This window comes from Rhinopithecus bieti, unplaced genomic scaffold, assembly GCF_001698545.2.
Source record: "Rhinopithecus bieti isolate Rb0 unplaced genomic scaffold, ASM169854v2 scaffold_5313, whole genome shotgun sequence".
Taxonomy (NCBI): domain Eukaryota; kingdom Metazoa; phylum Chordata; class Mammalia; order Primates; family Cercopithecidae; genus Rhinopithecus; species Rhinopithecus bieti.
In genome coordinates this window covers 499,384-526,233 of record NW_016804705.1, presented here as the reverse complement: position 1 = coordinate 526,233, position 26,850 = coordinate 499,384, and the positions used below count along the sequence as shown (strand labels likewise).

Genomic DNA, 26,850 nt, shown 5'->3' with positions numbered 1-26,850 from the left:
CTGTCATATAGTCTGTTCATCATTCTTTCTCATATATCAGTGATGCTATTATTGACTTTTTATAATACCTTAACTTGTGAAATGAAATAGTCTTCTCTCTTCAGTTTTTGTTTTCATTTCACCTTGTTTCCTTTTTATTTTTTTGGAGTAAAAGTACATCTGAATTAAAATATCTGAGCTATAGACTAGGAAGACTGTTTATATAAATAGGAAAGTGATTCATACTTATTGTTTGGGTGAATAAAAATCAGATCAATGGGTTTTACTTTTACTTTGATAGAGAGGAACATTTGGTTTGGGCATCCTTTTAAGAGCTATGATTATTTGGTACATGTTAACCATCTTTCAATTCTCAGACCACTTTTGTTAAATGAATGCACTGTGACTTCCTCATTAAGGAGGGACTGAAGGATAATACATTTTAAGATGATTTTTTGAAAAGCCGTTATCTCCAAAGCTCATCCTTATTGTTCCCTTGTTTTTTGTATCTACTGTTAAAGGAGATTTACATTTTACATTCCTATTCCTCCCTAAACATAAATAAAAATAAGTCCCCAAACAACACAAATATTTTTCTTAATTTGTTCTTTGAAAATAGTAGAAATGTATATATTTATATGATTTCTACTATAAATGTATATTACATATAAAATATATAACTATACATATAAAACATATATATAACTATATATAACATATATATCTGTGGAAATATATATATAGTTGTTTTGTTGTTGTGTTGGTGGGAATGGAGGATTATTTTCCAGTTATAGATTTTTATTTCCCCCTCCACATCCATATTGATTTAATTTTATTTTGTACGTATTGAACATTAACATGTTTCTAAAAATGAAAAATATATAGTTAGAGGAGTGTCACTCGTCCCATGTCCTCTACTCCTTGCAGATAACCAGCTTCCTTATTTTCCATTTTATACTTTGTGCTTGTTTGTATCTTTCTATTTCCTCTTATTTCTTACACAAAAGGTAGCAAGTTATATAATCTCTTTTGAATTTTTTTTCACTTAGCATTTCCTAGGAATTAGTTCATATTAGTTAATCAGGGTCTTTTTCATGATTTTGTTACAGTTGCATAGTACTTCATTGTGTGTGTGCAGCCATAGTTTATTTGAACAAATTCCTATACTTGGGCATTTAGGTAGTTTTTAATAATTTATAATTATAAACAATTTTTTCAGTGTACAATCTCCTGCATGTATAGTTTGGTATTGTTGGAGGTATGTTTTCAGGATAAATTCCTAGAAATGTGATTGATGGATAACAGGATAAATGCATACAAGTTGTGTTAAATATTGCCAAATTCTCTTTTATAGTGGTGGTACCATCCTCACATTCTCACTGCAACTTTACAGATTTAGCATTTTGTTAAGCTTTTGAATTTTTGCCATATGTGAGAAGTTGATATCATAGTAGAGTTTTTGCTTGACATTTCTTTTAATATGCACAAATTTGAATGTGTGCTTATATATTTTGGGGCCATATTTATAGCTCTTTCGTGAATTTTCTGTTTTTGTAGTTTGCTTGTCTTTCTATAGGAACTGTTTTTGCCTTCATTTTCAAATCTTTGTATTTGGAGACATTACTCATATATCTCTGATATATGTTGCAAACATTTTCTCTCATTTGGACATTTGTGTTTTGACTTGGCTTATAGTGATTCTTGCCATGCAAAAAATTTAAAGAAAATGTTTACATAGTCAAATGAATCACTAATTTCTTTTTTTTTCCTCTGGAATTTCAGTCATGGTTATAAAGCATTTTCCCACAACACACTTAAGTTTACCCATGATTTTTCCAAGGGTATGCATAATTTTATTTTTTTACATTGGAGTCTTTGATCAGTTTGGACTGCATGTGGTGTGTGGAGTAGATATAATTTTATATATTTTCTGAAAGTCTTTCCAATGTGTTCATACCATCATGAAAAAACTCTGTCTTTGTCCTTGTGATTAAGATGAACATATTTTCACATATTAGATACCTATATATATTTGGATTTCTTACTACGCTTGTATTTCATTTGTCTGCCTAGTTATAAACTGATTCCACACTATTTAAATTAGACAGGTATCACTAGTATGTTTTAATATCTGTTAGTGCTACTCCCTCCTCATAGCTATTCTTTTTGTGTGTGTTTTCAAGCTATCCTCATAAGATACTTTTTTCATATAAAGTTTAGGATTAACTTTTCTAGCTCCACAAAACAAGCTCATTGGAATTTTTTGTTGTGATTACATTAAATTTATAAATAAACTTGGAAAGAACTAAAATCTTGATGATTTTGAAATGACCTAACCAAAACAAGGGATATATTTTGTGTCAAGTCTATTTTCGGATCTAATAGAAATTTTGAAATAGTTTTCTTTATAGAAACCTTGAATACTTCTTGTTATTTTCTTAAGTATTTTATATTTTTGTTGCTCTTGTGGATGGAGTTTTATCCATTTTATTCTCCACCTGGTTAATAGAAAATGATATTGAAATATGCTTGCTAATTTTATAACATGCTAGCTTGTTCAATTTTTTATTTGAATTATTTTTATCATTCTATAGTAGTTTTCAAATATAATGTTATATTAGACAATAGAGAGGTTTTATTTCTAATTTGTATGCCTCTATATGTGTTCTCTAGTTTAATGCATTGAGTCCAGAGAAATGTTGAATAGTAGTTAAAGATAGTGAGCATTCTTCCCTTTCCCTCATCTCACTGGGAATGCCTCCAGGATTTCCCCACTAAGTAAGTACTCATAAGTTTCATATCACTGCTGTAACAGATTACTACAAACTTAGTGACTTATGAAAACACATTTATTATCATACAGTTTTGGAGGTCAGAAGTAAGAAAAATGAATCTTACTAGGATAAAATCAAGTTGTTGGCAGGGCTGCATTTATTCTGGAGGTTCTAGTGTATAATCAGTTTTTTGTGTTTTTTTTTTTTTTTTTTTTTTTTTTTTTTTTGCCTTTTCCAGTTTCTGTAGGCCGCTTGTGTTCTTTGTCCAGCAGTGTAGTTTCTTCAGATCTCTCTGACTCTGATCCTTCCTACCAACATCCCTCCTTCACTTAAAAATAACCCTGTGATTACACTGGGCTCGCCTGGATAATCCAGAACAATCTTTCCATTTTAAAATCTCTTGGGAAAACTGGCTAGCTATATGCAGAAAACTGAAACTGGACCCCTTCCTTATACCTTATACAAAAATTAACTCAAGATGGATTAAAGACTTAAATGGAAGACCTAAAACCATAAAAATCCTAGAAGAAAACCTAGGCAATACCATTCAGGACATAGGCATGGGCAAAAAGACTTCATGACTAAAACACCAAAAGCAATGGCAACAAAAACCAAAATTGACAAATGGGATCTAATTAAACTAAAGAGCTTCTGCACAGCAAAAGAAACTATCATCAGAGTGAACAGGCACCTACAGATTGGGAGAAAATTTTTGCAATCTGTCCATCTGATGAAGAGCTACTATTCAGAATCTACAAGGAACTTAAACAAATTTACTAGGAAAAAAACAACCCCATCAAAAAGTGGGTGAAGGAATGAACAGACACTTCTCAAAAGAAGATGTTTATGTGGCCAAGAAACATATGAAAAAAAGTTTATCATCATTGGTCATTAGAGCAATGCAAATGACAACCACAATGAGATACCATCTCATGCCAGTAGAATGGCGATCATTAAAAAGCAGGAAACAACAAATGCTGGAGAGGATGTGGAGAAATAGGAACACTTTTACACTGTTGGGAGTGTAAATTAGTTCGACCATTGGGGAAGACAGTGTGGTGATTCCTTGAGGATCTAGAACCAGAAATACCATTTGACCCAGCAATCCCATTACTGTGTATGTACCCAAAGGATTATAAATCATTCTACTATAAAGACACATGCACACATATGTTTATTGCAGCACTATTCACAATAGCAAAAACTTGGAACCAACCCAAATGACCATCAGTGATAGATTGGAAAAACAAAATGTGGCACATATACAACATGGAAGGCTATGCAGCCATTAAAAAAGGATGCATTTATGTCCTTTGCAGGGACACGGATGAAGCTGGAAACCATCATTCTCAGCGAACTAACACAGGAACAGAAAACCAAACACTGCATGTTCTCATTCACAAGTGGGAGTTGAACAATGAGAACACATGGACACAGGGAGGGAAACATCATGCACTGGAGCCCATCGGGGGGTGAAGGGGCTAACGGAGGGACAGCATTAGGACAAATACCTAATGTAGATGACGGGTTGATGGGAGCAAGCCACCGTGGCACGTGTATCACTATGTAAAAACCTGCACGTTCTGCACATGTATCCTGGAACTTAAAGTATAATAAAAAATATTTTTAAAAATCCTTATTTTAATCACATCTGCAAAATACACATAACACAGGTTGTGAAGATTAGGGCATAGCTCTGTTGCTGGAGGATTGGCAGGGGTGTATTGTACCTGTTACAAGGTGTGTGTGCCTGTGTGTTTGAATGTATGTGTGTTTATATTAATGAATGTGTGTGTCATATTAATGAAATATCCATCCATTCCTGTTTTGTTTTTATTTTTCTTGCCAGAGTTTGCATTAAGAATGGATGTTGGATTTTGTCAAAGGAGGTAATCACATGATTTTTATCTTTGGACCTATCAATATGGTAAATTATATCAATACATTTTCTAATGATGAACCATTTCTGCATTTGTAATATAGTCCCCACTTTGTCATTTTCTTGCTTCTCTCTTTATCGGGTTGAAATTTTATTATGACATTTACTTCATAAAAGAATGTGGATGTTTTCTTAATTTCCTATGTTCTAAACAATTTATATAGCATTAGGACTGTGTAGTCACTAAATGATAGAAATTCTTTGTGAAACTATGTAGAACTAACCTTTTTTTGTGAGGTATTTCTCTTAAAGCTCTCTATTCATGCTGAGGCTAATTTTGTTCTTTACATGCTGGGGTAAGTTTTGGTTGGCTATATTCTTAAAAGGAATGACCTAGTTCCTCTAAGTTTTCAAATTCATTTGCATAGATGTATATTCTTTATTAAGCGTTGTAACCCACACCATTTTTTCTTTTTATATCTTTCTGTTTCTCTCCTCAGCTATTGTTTAAAATAGTAGTTTGCCTGTTTGGTTAAATTTTTTAACAGGATTATGGTTTGTTAATTTTGTCTCCTGTTTTTGTGTTCTCCACCTCATTAATTTCTGCATTTATCTTTATTATTTAGTTCTTCATGCTTCCTTTATGTATGTATTTTTTTTTTCATTTTCCAACTTTCCGAATAAGAAATTTAATTCATTTATTTTCATGTGCTCTGAGATACGTGTTTAGGACTATTAATTTTCTCCTGATGACTATCTTAAATTGATCCCATAGATTCTGACATAGAGCGTTTTATTATCATACTTTTTTTCCCCAAAATTCTATAGTTTCCTTGTTTGTATTGCTCCTTTTACTCAAGGTTTGTTAAATGTAAGCTATTTTAATTTCCAGATAGAAAGGTCATATTTTGTTTGTTTGTTTTCATTTTTAAATTCTAGTTTTATTGCATTGTAAGCAGAGTGTTGTTTGTGATATTTCTATTTTTTAAGAATCTACTGCCATTTTCTTTGTGTTAGACTGTATAATTAATATTTGTGAATGTTCAGCCGGGTGCAGTGGGGCACACCTCTGATCCCAGGATGACTGAGATAGGAAGATGACTTGAGCTCAAGAGTTTGAGACCAGCCTGGGCAACATAGTGAGAATCCATTCAAAAAAATAAATCTGTAATTGCAAATGTTCTATGTACATTTGGAAGAAGATATATTCTCTTATTGATGTGACTTATTAAATATATATGTACCTGATTGATTATGCTTTTTAGGTTTTCTAATAATCTTTACTATTTTTCTTCAATTGGTTTATTTTGTACTGAAAATAGTTAAGTTATACTATTATATGTTCCTATCTATTTTTCCAACATCTTCTGTAGTTTTTCTACACATAGTTACTGTTTTATGGTGCATAGATATTCAAAGCTTCTAGTTCTTCATAGTGAAATGTTAACTTTAACATTCTAAAGTGTTTTTATTTGTCTCTTCTGATGCTTTTTGTCTTGAATTTTAATTTGTCAGATATTAGGATTGTACAACATACATTCTTCTTGTTTTAATTTGCCTAAGTCTTTGTCTATCCCTTTATTTTTAGCCTTTTGAAACCACCACATTACGTGTGTCTTTTATATTCCGCATGAACATAGAGTTGGGTTTAGTTTTATGTGTCGTTGTAAACACTGAATTTCTCTTAATAAATGAATTAACCTTGTTTACTTTTATGGATATGATAATTATGTTTGGCCTCTTCGTAGTAGCTTACGTTGTATTTATGGTGTGTTTAATTTTACATGTATTACTTGCTTTCTTTATTTGGTATATATGTTTGGCTGTTTTGTTTTCTTGTTAGTTTGTGTTCTGAGATGGAGTCTCACTCTGTCACCCCTGGTGGAGCGCAGTGGCGTGATCTCGTGATCTTGGCTCACTGCAACCTCTGCCTCCCGGATTCAAGCGATTCTCTTACCTCAGCCCCCTGAGTAGCTGGAATTACAGGCGTGCACCACCACGCTCAGCTTTTTTTTTTACTTTATTTTATTTTATTTATTTATTTATTTTTTTTAGTATAGAAGACGTTTCACCATATTGGCCAGGCTGGTTTCAAACTCCTGACCTCAGGTGATCCACCCACCCCGCTTCAGCCTCCCCAAATGCTGGAATTACAGGCGTGAGTCACTGTGCCCAGCCTTGGCTTTTTAAATACATATATGTGTGTGTGTGTGTGTGTGTGTGTGTGTATGTATGTATATATAATTGTATTGTATTGTATTTTGAGACAGTCTCACTTCATCACCCAGGCTGGAATGCAGTGGTGCAATCTTAGCTCACTGCAACCTCTGCCTCCTGGATTCAATCTTTGTGCCTCAAGCCTCCCAAGTAGCTGGGATTATAGGCATGTACCACCATGCCCAGCTAATTTTTTTTCTTTTTTAGTAGAGACAGGGTTTCACCATGTTGGCAAGGCTGGTCTCAAATTCCTGATCTCAAGTCATTTGCCTGCCTTGGCCTCCCAAAATGCTGGGATTACAGGCGTGAGCCACTGCGTCTGACCAATATGTTTTGGTAGTTAGAAATATTTGCATTTTTATTGTAGAAGTTACCTTTGTATTTACCTTTGTATAGTCTCCTTAATTTCCTCTCTGGCCTAATGTAGTGCTGTTTGTTATGTCAGTTTTAAATTATTTCCACCTGGTACAATTTTATTCTCCTCTTTTACATTTTCTCTCTCTTCTTCTTTTCTTAGGTCTGTTCTATAAATAGAATCTATTCTACTTTTTCATAGCATGATATATTTACATGTTATTCTTCTAGTACTGACCCCATTCTCATTGTAATATTTGCTTTACGGTTATATATTTGACAAGTTTCAGTCATCATGCCAAAGATTTCCAAGTTATTTTTGGTTGAATGAAGCTTAGTTTCCAGCAGATTCTTGAGGAAAATCACAATATACAAGTGTTTTCTGAGTTTGGGAGATTCAAATCTGTTTGAAGAACAGTTTAGTCAGATATAATATTCTATTTACTATTCTTGAAAATGTTACTCTGTTGCAGTCTTGATTTGTATACTGTTTTGAGAAGTTTGTTGCCATTTGTTTTGCATTTTCAAATTATCTATTTTGCTGAGAACTTGAGAATGTCTTTATTTGAAAGTTTAATAGTTTTACTAGTATATGTCCCAGGGTTGATTGATCTGGATTAGATTTTCAGGGGATATAGTAGTTCCTTTCAATGTATAGATTGAAGCTTTCTTTATTTTGGGGGAATTTGAGGGGTTACTATAATTTTAAACATTATTTTTTAATTTTCTTTATATAAAATATAGGTATGTTGGACTATTTTCCATTTCATTTACTTTGTCTTATCTATTTCCATATTTATCTCATCTTATTTATCTATTTATTTTGCTACTTTAATGTTTTCACTGAATGTTGTATGTTGTTATTTGAGTCTTTTCTTTCTTGGACATCTTGTTATTCATAATTCAACTTTGAAAATTTTTTTGCTTCTATTGTCTTTCTGAGTTCAGTCAATTCATTTTATTCATTTCTCTTTTTGTCCATTCTGGTCTTAATATTCTGTTTCTGATTCAAGATATCTTCAAAGATTTTGAGGGTATTTACTGCTGTGTGATGTTTGATATTATAGGGTTTTTCTTTTCAGCTTTGTTCTTGATTATTTGGAGGAGACTTTGTTAGTAGAAACATTTTCACATTTTCTGGCTTTTATTGCAGTTTTACATGAAGGTCATGTGTTTTATTTCAATGTCTATTCATTTCATGAATAAGGTTTCTGTTTCCAAAGCATCCTGTTTTGTTATTTCTGCCCTCTTTTGTGACGTTTGATTTATGGATGTTGTTGCGGGTAGTGGTGATAGGAAAAGGGTGGTATCTTGTGTCTTTGTTTCTGCAGGATTCCTAATTTCCCTCCTCTAATTTCTTCTCCCCCTTTACTGCATTATCTCTAAGGGCTACCAGCTATTCCCTCTATATATGATTATCCATGACTGCCACTTCCAGTCCCTTACATTCTGAAGTCTGTTTCTGGGTTCTGAACTGCCGAGTTCTGAACTGTATTCTGTATTTTGAAGGCATTGTTGAACTTTCTTTTTCTGAAAATGATTTTGTCTGTGTTTCACCTACATCTTTTACTCCTCTGCAATTTTTTTCATGGAATCTCTTAGGACACTCTTCCTCCATGTTCTACATCAACTGGGTGACATTCATACTGGGTAATCTGTCAGATATTTTTCTACTTACATCTAATTTGAAAGTGTATGTGTGTGTGTGTTCATGTTCTGTCTCTAGTAATGGAGAATGCAAGCATAATGTGTGGTTTGGTTTGCTCTGCTTGTTGATTATCTTTTATAGTAGTGGTGGTAGGGGAATATCAAACTCAGGCTGCTGCTGTTGTTTTGCACACCTGGAAGTCACGATAGGTTTTTCTTTTCAGTGCAACTTGATTGGTTTTAAAAATTTGAATCTATAACAACAAGAGCTCTCAAATATTTTAACTTTAATCATAGTTTTGGTCTAAAAGGCAGGGGAAATTCATTTTAGTTCTGGCCATTCTACAATTTTGCCTATGAAGCCATTAGGAAATTACTTATCTTTTTGGGTTTCCATTTTCGTCTCTGTAAAATGAAGGTAATGACCAAGACCTTCAGATGATTGCTGATATTCCTTCTATCTCTAACTGGTTGTACACACATCCACAAATATGTACCCACATATCATTCTTAGTACTCTGTCTAAGAAATTTGGAGAAGATAAAGTCTGTTTTATTCTGAGACTGGTACTGCATTTTAAATCTCTGTTGAATAATGTTTTCCAGTGACAGAAATTGATCATAATACTAAAAACATTTCGTTTTGATATAACATCACACTCAAGGATACTCCTCAGGAATTTAATATCTCAGTATGTCTGTGTGCTTATCTCTATATCCATAGAACAATCTCTCTCTTCCACAGAAGCAACTGAACAGCATATTTAAAACATAATTTCATCCTGCTATTTTAGCTTAACTGCATGATATTAGGTTTATTACCTTTGGAAAATTTAACATCATGTAAATCAAGATAAGAAATTAAGAGGCATTTTAACAGTGCAATTTTATTTTATTGAGAATTTTAAAGAGAAAGGCTATGTAACTCAAGCAGCGTCCCCCATTAGTTGTAAACACCAACGTTAGGTAAACATCGTTTTTTATCAAATAACACATAAGTCACCTCAGGTTAATTTGGCTAAGAAAGGAGTTATGGAGAAAAGGAAACTCATATGCTCTTCTAGCTAAATTTATCAGCGATCTTTGATATTTATTTTTTGGTAGTTTAAAAATCACTTTTAATATTTTCAAAATTGCCTTCTCCATCATATTTTTAAAACTCTTATTCAAATGCCTTTGTTAAATTTCACACTGCAGAAGGTGGCAATGCTCACTTTTTCGTCTAGTTCCTATAGCAGTCAGGGATGTAACATAAACCTTGGTATATGCATGTTTTTTTTCCTTCAAGTTATTCTAATTTTTTATATGTTTCTATTAGTTTGCCTAGTGGCAGAAAAATGCTACCAGTTTGGAGTCAAAATCATTAAAAGTAATAGCATACATTCTGATTTCCCAGATAGATTCTCTTTTAAACTTGTCTCAGTTCTGGTTCATTTCTCTTCATTTTTCCATTCACATTTTATTCCTTGGTGTTATTTTCTTGATGCGAAATTGCAAACATTCCCTAAGTTAGAATCTGTAAGCTATAGAAGCAACTATTCCCTTGTAATTATGCTATAATTTGGGTAGGCTGCTGCCATATGGATAGCACTGTTTTTGTTAAATAATTGGAATAAGCATGATTTCGAATGGTCCACTGTTTTATTAAGAGTTTCTAAAGTACTCAGTTGCAATTTCAGTTTTATAAAATTACTTTTAACTGTAAAGTGATTTTGGAAGTATTATGTTTTGTAAACAAATATTACATAATTTAAAACAAAATTAGTAGAAATTCAAGTACCTTCACAATTAGGGACTTTACTCTTTTGTTATTAGTTACTTCTAATCAGTATTTTTTCCATATGTAGGGTAGATTTAGCTCTCTAGGAATATGTTTATTTACAAATTGGATTATTATATGGTTGTATCACAGCTTTGTGTCACATAACTTTTTAGGTTTCTGGTTGAACATGATAAAATGAACACAGCTATGTCTGCTGTATTGGGGAAATCTACTTACATGACAGTAAAATAATAAAAGAGGCATAAACTCCCAATAAAAAATATAATAAAGCAAGTGACAGTTGGGAAGAAAGTTCAACAGATTTTGGGAGTAAAAAAGTAAAGAGATGAGTGGTAAGTAAAGAGATGAGTGAAAAGTAAAGAGATGAGTGGTAATTCACCTACCTGAGTGGGGAAAGTAGAACATTCCTCTTCAGTTGGAAAATCTGCAAGAAGCAAATCAGTTTACAGGGCATAGTTGCATTGATATTTCACTGTCTTCTTTGCTGTATATTTGAGTCATTTGATTGAGATCTGACCAATGACTTGTAGGCAGGAGCAACCTAAGCCACTTCTAAGCCAAAGTCATAAATCACTTTGGGTGACCCTCCTGCTCTCTCTTTCCTTTTCAAGGGTGAACTTGAAAGCCACATATTCTAGATGGTGAATCTATAAGGTGAACACAACCTGAATCCTAAGTCGTTACTTAGAACATTGCCCTCTGGAAGAGTTGAACAACCTTCATCAAACTTTTTATGTGAAAAGAAAATAAACACTTATTTTGACAGATATTCAGATTTCCAGGGTTGTTACCACAGTATAGCCTATTTTATTCTGACAAATACAAGATTATTGGAAGCCTTAGGAATTACAGTGTTGTAAGAAACTAAAGACAAATGTGTTCAGTGGTCCTAAAAGTTATGCCCTTACCTAGAGAAGATAGTGTTAGTGTAAAAGATCATACTGTGAACATGCAGAGTAAAAGTGAAAGTCTACATAGTTTGTGAGAGCCCTGACAGCACTCCCTTTCTCTAGTCAGCTGTCGTAAAAGCACCATCCGAGTTTATACACATGAAGCAAGAGATAGAGGATTCCTATCCTGAGAAAAAGGCAAGCTAAAAAGTAAGGACTTATGGATACTGGCATTTGAGGAACACAAATAAAATGCCTTGGTCCTTGCATAATCAGCCAGTAGTAATGATTGATATTGGATAAGACTCACCTATAATAAAAGAGCTTCCAATTTGTGTTTGTGGTGCCACATTCTAATCCCTAATAGCAAAGGTTCACCAAAAATTTAAGCTAAGTCCAATGTGAAACAGTGAGGACAAAATAAATAGAAATCAGGAATGACGAATAAAATGGGATAATGTACAGAGAGAAATAAAATAAAAATATTTTAATATTGTCAGTTACATAAGATGAAATATTGCAGTTATGAGAAAACAAGATAATATTTAAAAGGAATAATTAAGAAATGAACATTAAAAACCTAATTGCAAAATAAGTTAAAAATTAAGAAAATGTTGGAGGCTAATTTAGGGTAAATTACTTGGAAAGAAAAAAAAACACAGAAAATAGAGCAAAAATAAAAGAAAAAGAGTTATGTAGGTTAAATATCTGATGGATGATGATGCCATAAAAGGAGGACCTATTAAACACCATACATGAAAATGAATTGATGACCTAAATCGGAAGTTGTAAAGTATAAGATTTTCTAAACGAAAAAATATGAGAGCATAGATTTATAGCATTGGGACTGAGGAAAAAATCTCAAGTGTGGCATAAAAAAAAACTATGAGAGGAAGGATAAATCAAGAAATTTACAAACTGTGTATTACAAAAAAACACCATAACAAAATTAAAAATCAAATTATAGGAAACTATGTTTGTATTATATAAAACCACCAAGAAACTACTCTTCAGAATCTGTGCATATATTTCTATATGTCTGTTGTCAACATCTATCTATGTATAAGTCTGTGTGCGTGTGTGTGTGTGCGTGTCTGTGTACTTAAACTCAGTAGGAAAAAAATACATGTTAGAAGTCTAAAAGTTGGCTGGGTGTGGTGGCTCATGCCTGTAATCCCAGCACTTTGGGAGGCCAAGGTGAGTGGCTCACCTGAGGTCAAGAGTTCAAGACCAGCCTGGCAAACCCCTTCTCTACTGAAAATACAGAAATTAGCTGGGCATGATGGTGCATGCCTGTTGTTCCAGCTGTTTGGGAGGCTGAGGCAGGAGAATCACTTGAACCCTGGAGACAGAAGTTGCAGTGAGCCAAGATCGCGCCATTGCACTCCAGCCTGGGCAATAGAGCAAGACTCCACCACCCCACCACCAAAAATGTCTAAAAGTTAAAAAAAAAAAAAAATCTGGTAGCTATCGGCGCAAAATCATTTTCTATCTTTCCACAACCCTTAGTTCCTAACTCGTATCCCTCCAACTCCTGCTTCTGTCTCCTTCTCTGACTTAGACTTTTCTGCCTCCCTCTTACAAAGATGCTGTGATTCATTGGGTCCACTGGGTACTCCAGGATCATTTCCCCTTCACAAGATTCTTAACTTAATCACCTCTACAAAGTTTATTTTGCCATGTATGGTGGCACATTCATTGATTCCAATTATTAGGTGTGGACCACAATGGTCAAACAGTATGGACCAATTTGCAGAATAGGAAGTATGAGGAGTCATTAATGATGTAAGAGGAACATAAAGCTCATGGTAATCTGGAAAACAAATGAATTTTCTCAGCATTTTAGAAAAATAAGCCTGATGATACCAAGAATTGGGAGCATGTTGAAAAGAAAAAAATTTGACAATACTTTATGTATCTGCTTATGTAAATATTCATGACCCAACTCTAGGCAATACTACTAGGGGAAATCTCTTTTACGTGTGTAACACATAGAGATATGTCCAAGGAGGTTCAATACATCATCCAGTGGATTTGCAAGAAATTGAGCACAACCAAGGGTCCCACTAATTGGGAAATGAATTGCCATGTATTCATATACTGGAATATTACTCAATAATGAAAATGAATGAACTCTATCTGCATGGTCAACGTGGATATATCTAGAAATCACAATACTACATGAGGAAAATCTTTTCCAGAGCAATGTGTATAACAAAAACAAGTAAAAATTTTAAAAAAATATATATGGCAATACTACGTGCTATCTGTAAATACAGGTACATACATCTTAGTTAAAGCATAAAACATTTATTCGTATTAATTACCCTCTCACCACTCCTCTTGACATAGTACTGAAAGTCCTAGCCAGAGCAATCAGACAAAAGAACTAAAGGCATACGAGTCGGAAAAGAGGAAACCAAACTGTCGCTGTTTGCCGATGACATGATCGTTTACCTAAAGCCTCCTGCAGAAAGCTCCCAGTATTGATAAAAGAATTAAGCAAAGTTTCTGGATACAAAATTAATGTACACATATCAGTAACTCTTCTGTATACCAGCTGCTACCAAGCTGAGAATCAAATCAGAAGTGGACTTCTTTTACAATAGGTGCAAAAAACAAAAAAAATAACCAATCAAGTGAAAGATGTCTACGAGGAAAACTACAAAACACTGCTGAAATAAATCACAGATGACGCAAACAAATGGAAACACATCCCATGCTCACGGATGGGTAGAATCTGTATCGTGAAAATGACCATACTGCCAAAAGCAATCTATAAATTCAATGTAATTCCTATAAAATATACTACCATCATTCTTCACTGAGTTAGAAAAAAAAATTCTAAAATTCATATGGAACCAAAAAAGAGCCTGCATAGCCAAAGCAAGCCCAAGCAAAAAGAACAAATCTGGAGGCATCACATTCCCTGACTTCAAACTGTATTATAAGGCCATAGTCACCAAAACAGCATGGTACTGGTGTAAAATAGGTACATAGGCCAGGCACGGTGGCTCATGTCTGTAATCCTAGCACTTTGGGAGGCCGAGGCAGGTGGATTGCCTGAGTTCAGAAGTTTGAGACTAGCCTGGGCAACACAGTGAAACCCTGTCTCTACTGAAACACAAAAAAGTAACCAGGCATGGTGGTGTGTGCCTGTAGTCCTAACTACTTCGGAGGCTGAGGCAGGAGAATTGCTTGAACCTGGGAGGTAGAGGTTGCAGTGAGCCAAGATCATGCCACTGCACTCCAGCCTGGGCGACAGAGCGAGACTCTGTCTCAAACACACACACACACACACACACACACACACACACACAAAACCAAAAAAACAAAAAGGCACATAGACCAATGGAACAGAATAGAGAACCCAGATTATCTTCAACAAAGCAAACAAAACAAAAACATAAAGTGAGGCAAGGACACCCTCTTCAACAAATGGTGCTGGGATAACTGTCTAGCCCCACTTAGGAGAATGAAACTGGATCCTCATCTCTCACCTTATACAAAAATCATTAACTCTTAATAGCTTAATGGGGGGTATAAATACAGAAATTTACTATCAATATGGCCAAATATGAGCATGTTTTACTCTGTCTTCTGTAAGTGATCGCTCCCCTATTTATGTATTTTCACAAGTTAGAAATGAAACAATTTAAGACTGCCTCCTTTTTTTTTTTTTTTTTTGAGACTCACCCAGGCTGGAGTACAGTGGTGCGATCTCGTCTCACTCTAGCCCCCTCCTCTCAGATTCAAGCAATTATCCTGCCTCAGTCTCCCAGGTAGCTAGGACTACAGGCACACACCACTGTGACTGACTAATTTTTGTAATTTTAGTAGAGACAAGATTTCATCGTGTTGGCCTAGCTGGTCTCGAACTCCTGAACTCAGGTGATCTGCCTGCCTTGACCTCCCAAAATGTTGGGATTATAGGCATGAGCCACTATGCCTGCCCCCCTCCCCCGCCACCTTTTGTAAACCACATTCAGAGGAACTATTACCAAAATCTCTCTGTCAGTATTTGAACATTGACCCCTTCTTTAGTTTACATTCTTAGAGTATTATCCTTTTCCTCCCAAAGTATTGGTTGCCTCTGACTGAATAGAAGAACTAATAACAAGGGACAAAAGGAACAGAATGCCAATTAATATTTGAAATATTATCTCCCAATATGAATCTGATTTCCCTCCACTTGAAATCATTTAGTGCCTAATTAAACAAATTTCTTAGCCTGTGACAGGAAGCCCTTTCAGAGCAGCTTTTGAAGAACCCTCATACCTCGTATCTATCCACGTTCCTCCTGGCACTTTACGCTTCAGCAGAACAAACGGGCTCCTACGTGTACCCGGTGGTGTGCTTATGAATGTTTAGCAATCAGTTCTCAGGAGTCTGGGAGAGGAGGCTTGATTTGTAGCATTTGCCAATTTCGTATTGTAAATACTCTGACTTTGGCCAATGTTAAGCTTACAGGAGGTCAAGTGGTTTGCAAATTCCTGAAAATTTAACAGTTGGCTCCTGTGAGCAGCTAGAGCTAGCTCCAGTATACCACTGGTTCCCATCCCCAAAAGGTATAATTTCAAACCTTTGAATACGCTGTTGTTTTGCCTTAGGATAGTGTTTTCTCTGTGCCTGAGAAACTCCCATTAATCTTTTAAAAATGTAGCTCAGGTGTCCTCTCTGAGCACCCTTCTGCCTTACTGGGGGTTCATCACTGCCTCATCAGTGTTTCTCCTCATCATTACAAATACTTTTATGTCGGGTTGGCCACATTATCACATTATCTTATCTTTTTATTTATTTACCTATTTCCTAATTAGACTGTTGGTACTTGATCACACACACATTTTGCAGATCAGTAAATTGATGCTCAGAGCCTAACAACATGAGGAAATATAACAGCACATTTAAAAAATTGCCCAGTATTTACAAGAATGGGTAGATGAATATTCTAAAGTTTATATTTACCTTTTTTGATACTGTACAATTACTTAGCCTTTCTGGGCCTAAATTTCTTTGTCTATCTACAAGGTGGATATAATAAAATGTAAACTTGTGAGCTTGTTGTGAGAAAGTTATCTGTGAAATGCAGCACAGTTTGGACACCTGAAAACCAGTCAATCCATGGTAATAGTAGGCTAACATAGGTGAAAGCCTCCTAGAAGGACTGGGTGTGGTGGCTGGTTCATGCCTGTAACCCCAGCACTTTGGGAGGCGAAGGTGGGACCTCACTTGAGGTCAGGAGTTCGAGACCAGCGTGTCCAACATGATAAAACCCTCTCTCTACTAAAAATACAAAAATTACCTGGGCGTGGTGGCGTGTTCCTGTAATCTCAGCTACTTAGGAGGCTGAGACAGGAGAATCGCTTGAACCTGGGAGGTGGAGGTTGCACCACAGCACTCCAGCCTGGGCGACAGAGCAAGACTGTTTCAATTAAAAAAAAAAAAGCAGCCTAGAAGGACCCTCATTATTTTCTAATAATACTGATAAAGGTGGACCCATCTTACATGTATAGCTTGCTAGAATGAAGCAGCGTCACTATTTCAGAAGAAATAAACACTCTTCAAATGTTATGCTCTTCAATATTTTTTCATGAGGTCTCTAACAATTTTTTTAAAAATCTTCCTATTAAATGCTGAAATTTCAGAGTTTTTTTTTTTTTTTTTTTTTTTTTTCCCCATAGTAGGCAGTTTATAATGTTACTCACATCCATTAATCTATGGCCTCCTGTTTTCTGCTTCTGTTTTTTTCAGCCTTTGCACGCAAGACTCCTTCCCACTGACTGTTCGGTCCTGCATCATGCCCAAAGACTGTGAAACCTCCGAGTGGTCCTCCTGGAGCCCCTGCTCCAAGACATGCCATTCAGGGAGTCTCTTGCCAGGATTTAGGAGCAGGAGCCGGAACGTGAAGCACATTGCTCTTGGAGGTGGAAAGGAGTGCCCTGAACTTCTTGAGAAAGAAGCCTGCATTGTTGAAGGAGAACTTCTGCAGCAATGTCCCAGGTATTATGCCTTTATGCCTTCTTTAGTGTGAGTGTTTTAATATATAACCTCATTTAATGTTATAGGAATGTAATGAATTACAGTCATTCAGTAATGAAAGTAGCTGTGACTCATATTTATTGAGTCTTCACTCAGTATACAAGTTCCGTAATCGGCAGCATAGGAGAGCAGGTTAATATCATGGGCTTTGGTGTTGACTCCCTTGGTTTAAGTGCTGTTTCTGTGACTTTCTAATTATGTGAATTTCTTCAAGTAACTTAATTAGAGTGCCTTAGTTTACCAGCAGTGCTTAATTCATCCTGTGTTTGACAGATAGTAAATGCTCAGTAACCATTAGCTATTATTACCCGACACAACACACCTAATTCTCATAGTAACCTAAGAGGCCATTCATGGCATCTCCATTTTACAAATGAAGCTACTAATGTTCAGAGAGATTAAATAGTTTCTGAAGTTATGCAGGTAATGAGTGGCAGTACCCTGATTCGAACTCAGTTCTGTTTTCAAATCTTACTGCTGCTATGTGGCATTCTTCAATTCCAGAATCCCTAGGGAGCCAGAGAATATTCAAGAAAGGATTTAACATATATTAATGGCTACATTTTAACTTCTTTTTTTTTTTTTTTTTTTGGAACAAAAACTCAGTTGCCCAGAGTGGAGTGCAATGGTGTAATTATGGCTCACTGTAGCCTCCACCTCCTGGGCTCAAGAAATTCTCCCACCTCAGCCTCTTGAGTAGCTGGGACTACAGGTACGTGCTACTATATATATTTTTTATTTTATATAGAGATGGGGTCTCACTATGTTGCCCAGGCTGGTCTCAAACTCCTGGGCTTAAGCAGTACTCCCACCTCAGCTTCCCAAAGTGCTGGGATTGCAGGCGTGAGCCACCACGCTCTGCCTGGCCTACATTTTAACATTGGTTATATTTTGTGTGGCTCCATAGACCTGGGTAAAGGTCTGCAGTGTGTTTCCTTTAGGTCGTTGGCTGGCAGTGGACCCGGTTTGATAACAGACAGAAATCTGTTAGGGATGGTTTTGTAGTGTTTCCTGCTGAACGGCTGCCCTGAACTGTATCTGTTAAATCTGTAGCTATTCATGATAGGCATTTTTCTTATAGTTTCTTGTAACTTCCATGACTATAGAATCATTTCCCCAGCAAAAAATAAAAGAAGGAAAAAATAGTTTTCTGTATGAATTAGTGATTTGGTGATGTGTGAAGGGTATGGGTTACTGACCCAATAGTTACTGGTGGTGGGGTGAAGCCTGGCTCTTCCTGAAACGTCATATGAAGTGTGCATTAGAAAGGCAGGTTTCCATTGTCAGAACTCTTAGCCTCTCACATCCCCACTTCCCAGTTGGAACCAGTGTTGATTGAACACAGTTCCTTGTGTTCTTATTGTTCATTTTCTGCTAAAATGACCCCTTAGATTTGTATCATTCCTTACCTCAAATACAGAAGGTATAGATGCAGTGCGTGTCTCTTTACCACAAACTCTCAGCTTCACAGAACCCTTTCTTGTTGTGTTGAGTCTTTCAAAACAGTAATTTTGAAGTAAAACAGAAGCTTGAAAATGGCATAACTCTGAGATCTCTGTCCCTTTTAACATTGAAATACCTGGATTAAAATTGTATCTTCATCACTTACTAGTGGTGTGATCTTGAACAAGCTATACAACTTTTCCAAGACATTTACTTTTTCAGTAGAATGCATCTGATAATACTGCCTGTGTGGCAGGCTTGAAAGGCTGAAGACCAGGCATGTGAAATGCCAGGCCCAGGGCTTAGCACATAGGAGGCACAGCAAGAAGGATGACCACTATTGTTGCTATTTGCAGGTGTGTTTGTTTCCTCCAGAAAGAGAGTATCTCTTTTCCTTGGCATACAATAATAGTTTCATGGGGCAGAAACTTATTTCTTCTGTATAATTTGGAAATCTTATTTCTCTTTGGAGGTTTACTTTAGAAGGCTTCTCGATGGTATACAGGCAGGAATAAAATCTGGGTTTCATGATGACCTTGACATTGATGCCTCTATCCTTCAGGTTTTTTCCATGGGATAGCTAATACTCTCTTCCTGATACTTTCAAAGGTTTGCTGATTTATAGGCAACCCTCCATTTTCTTTGTTAATAACTATTGTGGTTCTCTTGGAAGTCAGAATGGTACCTTCCTGGCAATGCTGAGAAACCTGAACTACATGTATGTTTGTTAAACATACTGTTTGGCCAATAATTGTAACAGAGTTATAAATTAAGTAAATATAAATAATATTTAGTGTGACATAGAGTTTACCACCCAAATGAACATTTTTGAGAGTGAAAGGGGATGTGAATTTGCTTTAAGATTCAAGCACAAATTCACTCAACTCTGAAGCCAGTATTCTTTCCATTATGTCACACAGACTCTCATGATAGGCACAGTGAAGATATGCACTAAGATAAGGTTATACCTACTAATATGCATGCATTTGTGTGCATCATATTTTTTTTCAACAAGATAATGTGGAAAGTAATAATTCAGGATGTACCCAAGATGAGTTTCTGTATTGATCTTCATTTGGTAGAACCTTAGTGTCTGAAAATAGAGGCTGACAGGCTTCACTGGGGATGAAGCTGGCCCCCTAGTTCTACTGCTTGAAAATATTGCTGAGTTTGACACACACACACACACACACACACACACACAAATAAATACATAAAAATAAATAAATAAACTTTTAAAATGGTAAAGCTGTAGGAAATAGGAGTATGGGAGAATTAACTGAAATACCAACTAACCAGTGTTCCATAAGGAGAATGATGTAACTAATGATTCTACTTGGTTGTGGGAAGGAGAATACATAAGTAACGGCAACTAAACATCAGCTGACATTCTAATTTGTCTGAAATCTGGGCTGTGGCCTCTACCACGGGAAAGCATAGAACCTATGTACTAACTTTTGTTTCTGGTTTTATATCAGTGACTGAAATTAATTGTTAACAAGGGAAAGGAAAATGAAAATCTATTAGGGAACAAAAAATCTCATGTTTCTTTTCCCAGAACTCATGAGCAAGTCACATGCATCAAGTTAATTCACCTTATTTCTCCCCAGGAAGTAAATGCATCCTTTTTTGATTCCTCATAGTGTTTTAAAAAGTCTTTCAGAATTCTGTTTGACTTTTATTCTTCTGCTATCTTTGCTGTTGGAGATGTGTTTATTCATTCCACAAATACCCATTAAGCCTTTGCTGTATGCCAAACACTATGTTAAGCATTTGAGATACCTTAGAGAACACAAAAGACAAACTTCCCTCCCCCACTGGAACCTAAATTTTAGTGAAAATACATCAAATAAATAATATAAAGTAAACTTGGAAGAGCTATGCAAAAAAATAAAACATCAAAGTAGGGTAAAGCTAGAGGTTCTGGAATGCTGTGATGAGGGGTCAGCACAGGTGATGAAATTAAAGTGTCCCTAGAGAAGCATCATTTGAACAAGCAGGATGTGAGAAGGTAGGGAAATCAAAGGAAGTAAATAAATTAGTCACTCAGGAAATTAGGGAAAAATATTTTAAGAACAAGGTATAGGTAGAAAAGTGCTCTAGTCCCTGGATATTAATAATCTTCAGTAGCATAGCTTTGGGGGATACTCTTCTCACGAGCTGGGCTCAACTGTCCAGCATTTTCACACTAAACACTATGAATGACCGTCCCTAAGGCATGACTCCATGAAGGGAATTGTAACTAACAACAGGAGATCATTTGAGCAGCATTCCCTGGGGCCACCACACCACCAAGTAGTTGCTGTGAGCAACTAATTTAAGTTGAAAGGAGACAGAGACCAGTTCATGTTATGCTATCGTGGGAAATTTTAGAACTACATGAAGGTTAGCATTGTATATCCGTAAGTTTGTTTCAAAGTTGTACTTTTTGACTAAGACATATATAGAGCACAGGAAACCTCTTCCTCCAGTCTATTTGTAATTTTGTGGACCTCCCCAACCTCCAACATGTCATTAAACACTCGCAATGTATATATACTATGGGTGGGAAACGGATATGAGAGAGAGAATAAATTTGCTTGCCAGTTGCCACCTTGGGTCTTTGTGTGGTAGTCCCCTGTCATTGGGCATCATGATCTTGGGTGTCATGTTATTCTATGTCCCCAAACATGATGAGACAGGAGTCATTTAAGACACCTTGGCACTCGGGCACTTTCCTGTGTCCTGACTAACATCTAAAATATTGTATCCTAGATCTCAACTGAGGGGAAGGCAAAAAGCATTCTCACACTGCAGGATGAGGCAGTACTGTTTAGTAGATGGGGTAAAGAAACACAAAGAACATAGTAATAGTGTAATGCTTCATGTCAGAGAACTGAGACACAACCTGATTCTAGAACAGCTGTGATTCCAGATCTCTTGTGCTTTCATAGAGAGGCCCATTCTGGTGAAAGACACTGTAACACACAAGAATATTGGGAAAACATCAGCTGCAAACATCTTTCTTAGAAGTGACAGCTCAGATGACCTACCAGGAATTCCTACCACCCCACTGGGAGGCAACAGTTTTCATCTGAAAATGGCTGTTCTGTCTCCTAAATGATCATTTAGAGTATGAAATCAAATGTAAGACAGCAGTATTAAATGGTGACAATGACCAATACTAAGTAAAACCCTTAAGAAAATCTCAAGGCAGAAGCTGCACAGCTGAGAGTATTACATAGTCTGTGTGATATTACTGCACAGAGAAGACTATCTGTAAAATATTGTTCCAATACTGTGGTCTGGGCACTGAATAGATAGGCTCTTTTATTTCATCCTGCCTTGTTTCTGGTATGTATTACTTTATCCTTATTTTGCATGGACTAGGGATTCCTTAAAATAAGTCTATTTGTGGCAATTTGTGCTGAAAGATCTATCTGGGTGCCCTGCACCCCCACTTTGATTTGCTTGTGAAACAAACCCCTGAGACCAGCCTGGTTTTCCCTAACATATTTTTGAGGCATTGTACCTAATGTTAGATTTTCTAGACATCCTTTTTTCCTTGAGAAAACCCTGGGTATTAGTTCATGAATTTTTAGATGAACATTGAAGCCAGGGATAGTGCCAAGAAAAAGGACGGTAGATGAAAGCTTGGCGTGGTTGTTTGCCTCCTTTGCCTATTGAAACAGAGTGCTGTGTTGTGAAGGGATGTTTGTTCAAAATCTGCTTTGGCCTGTCACTGTGTTAACCACTGGAGAATTCATAAAACAGAAAATTTCCAGTCTGTGTTCACTTAGGTTATTTGTCTTAAGAATCTTGTTTGATGTACTCTTTCAAAACTATTAGGTTGCTGCAAAAGTAATTGCACCAACCTTATAGATAGCCCAGAACACGATAATCATGTCCTTTAAAAGTGCTTAATAGTAATGTCCCAACACATCATCTCATGTATATGGATAGGACTATTTTGTTTGTTTCCATTTCCTTAGAAAGAGTAGCACCTAGAAAAGTGCCTAGCTCATAGTAAATGCTCACCAAACATTGAAGGAATAAATGAAGGTTAAAATGTGGGTAGATCCAGAACAGTATTATACACTCAGCACTTTATTCCATGTTTATCTTTATTGTATAGTAAATATGACAGACTCAAAGGTGTTTTAAAATAAAGAACAGCTGAAATTGGCATCATCAAGATCAAAAAAGGACATCCACCCAGCACAAGGATGGACCCAGGGAGCTTACCACAGTTCCACAATCCTGCTGATACTGTGTCCAGCTTTCCAGATAAAAAATCTCTGTTGTCATTAGTTATGAGGGTTACTTCAAAATAGGTGAGGAATGAGATCATAGTCTGAATTTGTCAAAGTTTTCCTTCTAGCACACACATCACCTGTTACGTCTTTTAAATCTTCTCCCATTAATTTTCTTTTTGTTGTTGTTTGTTTTGAAATGGAGTCTCACTCCATCTCCCAGGCTGGAATGGAGTGGCGTGATCTCAGCTCACCGCGACCTCTGCCTCCTGGGTTCAAGTGATTCTCCCACCTCAGCCTCCCAAGTAGCTGGGATTACAGGCATGCGCCACCACACCTGGCTAATTATTGTATTTTTAGTAGGGATGGAGTTTCATCATGTTGTCCAGGCTGATCTCAAACTCCTGATCTCAAGTGATCCACTGGCCTTCACCTCCCAAAGTCCTGGGATTACAGGTGTGAGCCACCGTGCCAGTCTTCAATTGATTTTCTATCACGGCACTGAACACTCTTCACATAGTAGGTATTTAATAAATGGTTGTCAGATAAATTAACAGATTCTCTAAGGAAGCTTTTCAAATTTTGAAAAAGCTGTTTAAATTAAGCAGCTTTTCTCCAGCTATTTTGAAGTAGAGCTAGCAGGGTTTATTTTCATATCCTAGTGGTGCCTGGAATGCCAGTAAGACAGAACCATTCACACTCCTGGAAAGGGGGCTGAAGCCAGGGAGCCAAGTGGTCTAGCTCAATGGATCCCACCCCCACGGAGCCCAGCAAGCTAAGATCCACTGGCTTGAAATTCTCGCTGCCAGCACAGCACTCTGAAGTCAACCTGGGATGCTCGAGCTTGGTGGTGGGAGGGGTGTCCACCATTACTGAGGCTTGAGTAGGTGGTTTTCCCCTCACAGTGTAAACAAAGCTGCTGGGAAGTTCACACTGGGTGGAGCCCACTGCAGTGCCACAAAGCTGTAGCCAGGCTGCCTGTCTAGATTTCTCCTCTCTGGGCAGGGCATCTCTGAAAGAAAAACAGCACCCCCAGTCAGGGGCTTATAGGTAAAACTCCCATCTCCTTGGGACAGAGTACCTGGGGGAAGGCGTGGCTGTGGGCACAGTTTCAGTAGACTTAAACATTCCTGCCTGCAGGCTCTAAAGAGAACAGCTGGCCTCCCAGCACAGCACTCAAGTTCTGCTAAGGGACAGACTGCCTCCTCAGTTGGGTCCCTGACCCCTATGCCTCCTCACTTGGAGACACTTCCATGCAGGGGTTGACAGACACCTCAGACAGGAGAGCTACAACTGGCATCTGGTGGGTGCCCCTCTGGGATGAAGCTTCCAGAGGAAGGAACAGGCAGCAATCTTTGCTGTTCTGCAGCCTCCGCTGGTGATACCCAGGCAAACAGAGCCTGAAGTGGACCTCCAGCAGACTCCAGCAGACCTTCAGCAGAGGGGCCTGACTGTTAGAAGAAACACTAACAAAAAGGAATGGCATCAACATTGACAAAAAGGACGTCCACACAAAACCCTATCAGAAGGTCACCAACATGAAAGACCAAAGTTAGATAAACCCATGAAGATGAGGAAAGCCAGTGCAAAAGGCTGAACATTCCAAAACCAGAATGCCTCTTCTCCTTCAATGGATGACAACTCCTTGCCAGCAGGGGAACAAAACTGGATGGAGAATGAGTTTGATGAATTGACAGAAGTAGACTTCAGAAGGTGACTAATAACAAACTCCTCCCAACTAAAGGAGCATGTTCTAACCCAATGCAAGGAAGCTAAGAACCTAAAAGGTTAAAGGAGTTGTTAACTAGAATAACCAGTTTAGAGAAGGATATAAATGACCTGATGGATCTGAAAAACACAGCATGAGAACTTTGTGAACATAAACAAGTATCAATAGTTGAATTGATCAAGTGGAAGAAAGGATATCGGAGATCGAAGATCAACTTAATGAAATAAACTTGGAGACAAGATTAGAGAAATAAAGAATGAAAATGAACAAACAAAACCTCCAAGAAATATGGAACTATGTGAAAAGACCAAACCTACATTTTATTGGTGTGCCTGAAAATGACGGGGAGAGTGGAACCAAGTTGGAAAACACTCTTCAGGATATTATCCAGGAGAACTTCCCCAACTTAACAAGACAGACCAACATTCAAATTCAGGAAATACAGAGAAAACCACAAAAATAGTCCTTGAGAAGAGCAACCTGAAGACACAAAATTGTCAGATTCATCAAGGTTGAAATGAAGGAAAATGTTGAGGGCAGCCAGAGAGAAAGGTCTGGTTACCCACAAAGGGAAGCCGATCAGATGAACAGTGGATCTCTCTTCAGAAACCCTACAAGCCAGAAGAGAGTGGGAGCCAATATTCACCATTCTTAAAGAAAGGAATTTTCAACCCAGAATTTCATATGCAGCTAAACTAAGCTTCGTAAGTGAGGGAGAAATAAAATCCTTTGCAGACAAGCAAATGCTGAGAGACAAATGCTGGTGGTGACAAAATCACCAGGCCTGCCTTACAAGAGCTCCTGAAGGAAGCACTATATATGGAAAGGAAAATCTGGTACAACCAAAAACATACCAAGTTATAAAGACCATTGACACTATGAAGAAACTGCATCAACGAATGGGCAAAATAACCAGCTAGCATCATAATGACAGGATCAAATTCATACATAACCATATTAACCTGATATGTAAGTGGGCTAAATGCCCCAATTAAAAGATACAGACTGGCAAATTAGATAAAGAGTCAATACCCATCAGTGTGTTTTATTCAGGAGACCCATTTCACATGCAAAGACACACATAGGCTCAAAAATAAAGGGATGGAGGAATATTTACCAAGCAAATGGAAATTAAAAAAAAAAAGCAGGGGTTGCAATCCTAGTCTCTGATAAAACAGACTTTAAATCAGCAAAGATTAAAAAAAGTCAAAGAAGGGCATTGCATAATGGTAAAGGGATAAACACAAGATGGGCTAACTATTCTAAATATATATGCACCTAATACAAGAGCACCCAGATTCATAAACCAAGTCCTTAGAGACCTACAAAGAAACTTAGACTCCCACACAATAGTAGTGGGAGACTTTAACACCCCACTGTTAATATTAGATCAACGAGACAGAAAATTAACAAGGATATTTAGTACTGGAACTAAGCTCTGGACCAAGCGGACCTAAAAGACAGCTACAGAACTCTCCACTCCAATTCAACAGAATATACATTCTTCTCAGCATCTCTCTTATTCTAAAATTGACCACACCATTGGAAGTAAAACACTCCTCAGCAAATGTAAAAGAACAGAAATCGGCCGGGTGCGGTGGCTCACGCCTGTAATCCCAGCACTTTGGGAGGCCGAGGCATGGATCATGAGGTCAGGAGATCGAGACCATCCTGGCTAACACGATGAAACCCTGTCTCTACTAAAAATACAAAAAAATTAGCCAGGTGTGGTGGCGGGCGCCTGTAGTTCCAGCTACAGCTACTCGGGAGGCTGAGGCAGGAGAATAGTATGAACCCAGGAGGTGGAGCTTGCAGTGAGCCGAGATCGCGCCACTGCACTCCAGCCTGGGCGACAGAACAAGACTCCAACTCAAAAAAAAAAAAA

General features: G+C 37.0%; 1 protein-coding gene across 1 annotated transcript in view; it reads left to right on the top strand.

Annotated features, from left to right (window-relative positions):
• THSD7B (thrombospondin type 1 domain containing 7B) overlaps nucleotides 1-26,850 on the top strand; it is a gene marked incomplete at its 3' end in the record, with an annotated part of 522,306 nt that overhangs the window by 14,898 nt on the left and 480,558 nt on the right. Inside the window, exon 2 of the mRNA XM_017870201.1 lies at nucleotides 17,274-17,522. Coding sequence (XP_017725690.1) covers nucleotides 17,274-17,522 — 249 coding nt within the window. The remainder of the gene's footprint in view (nucleotides 1-17,273; nucleotides 17,523-26,850) is intronic.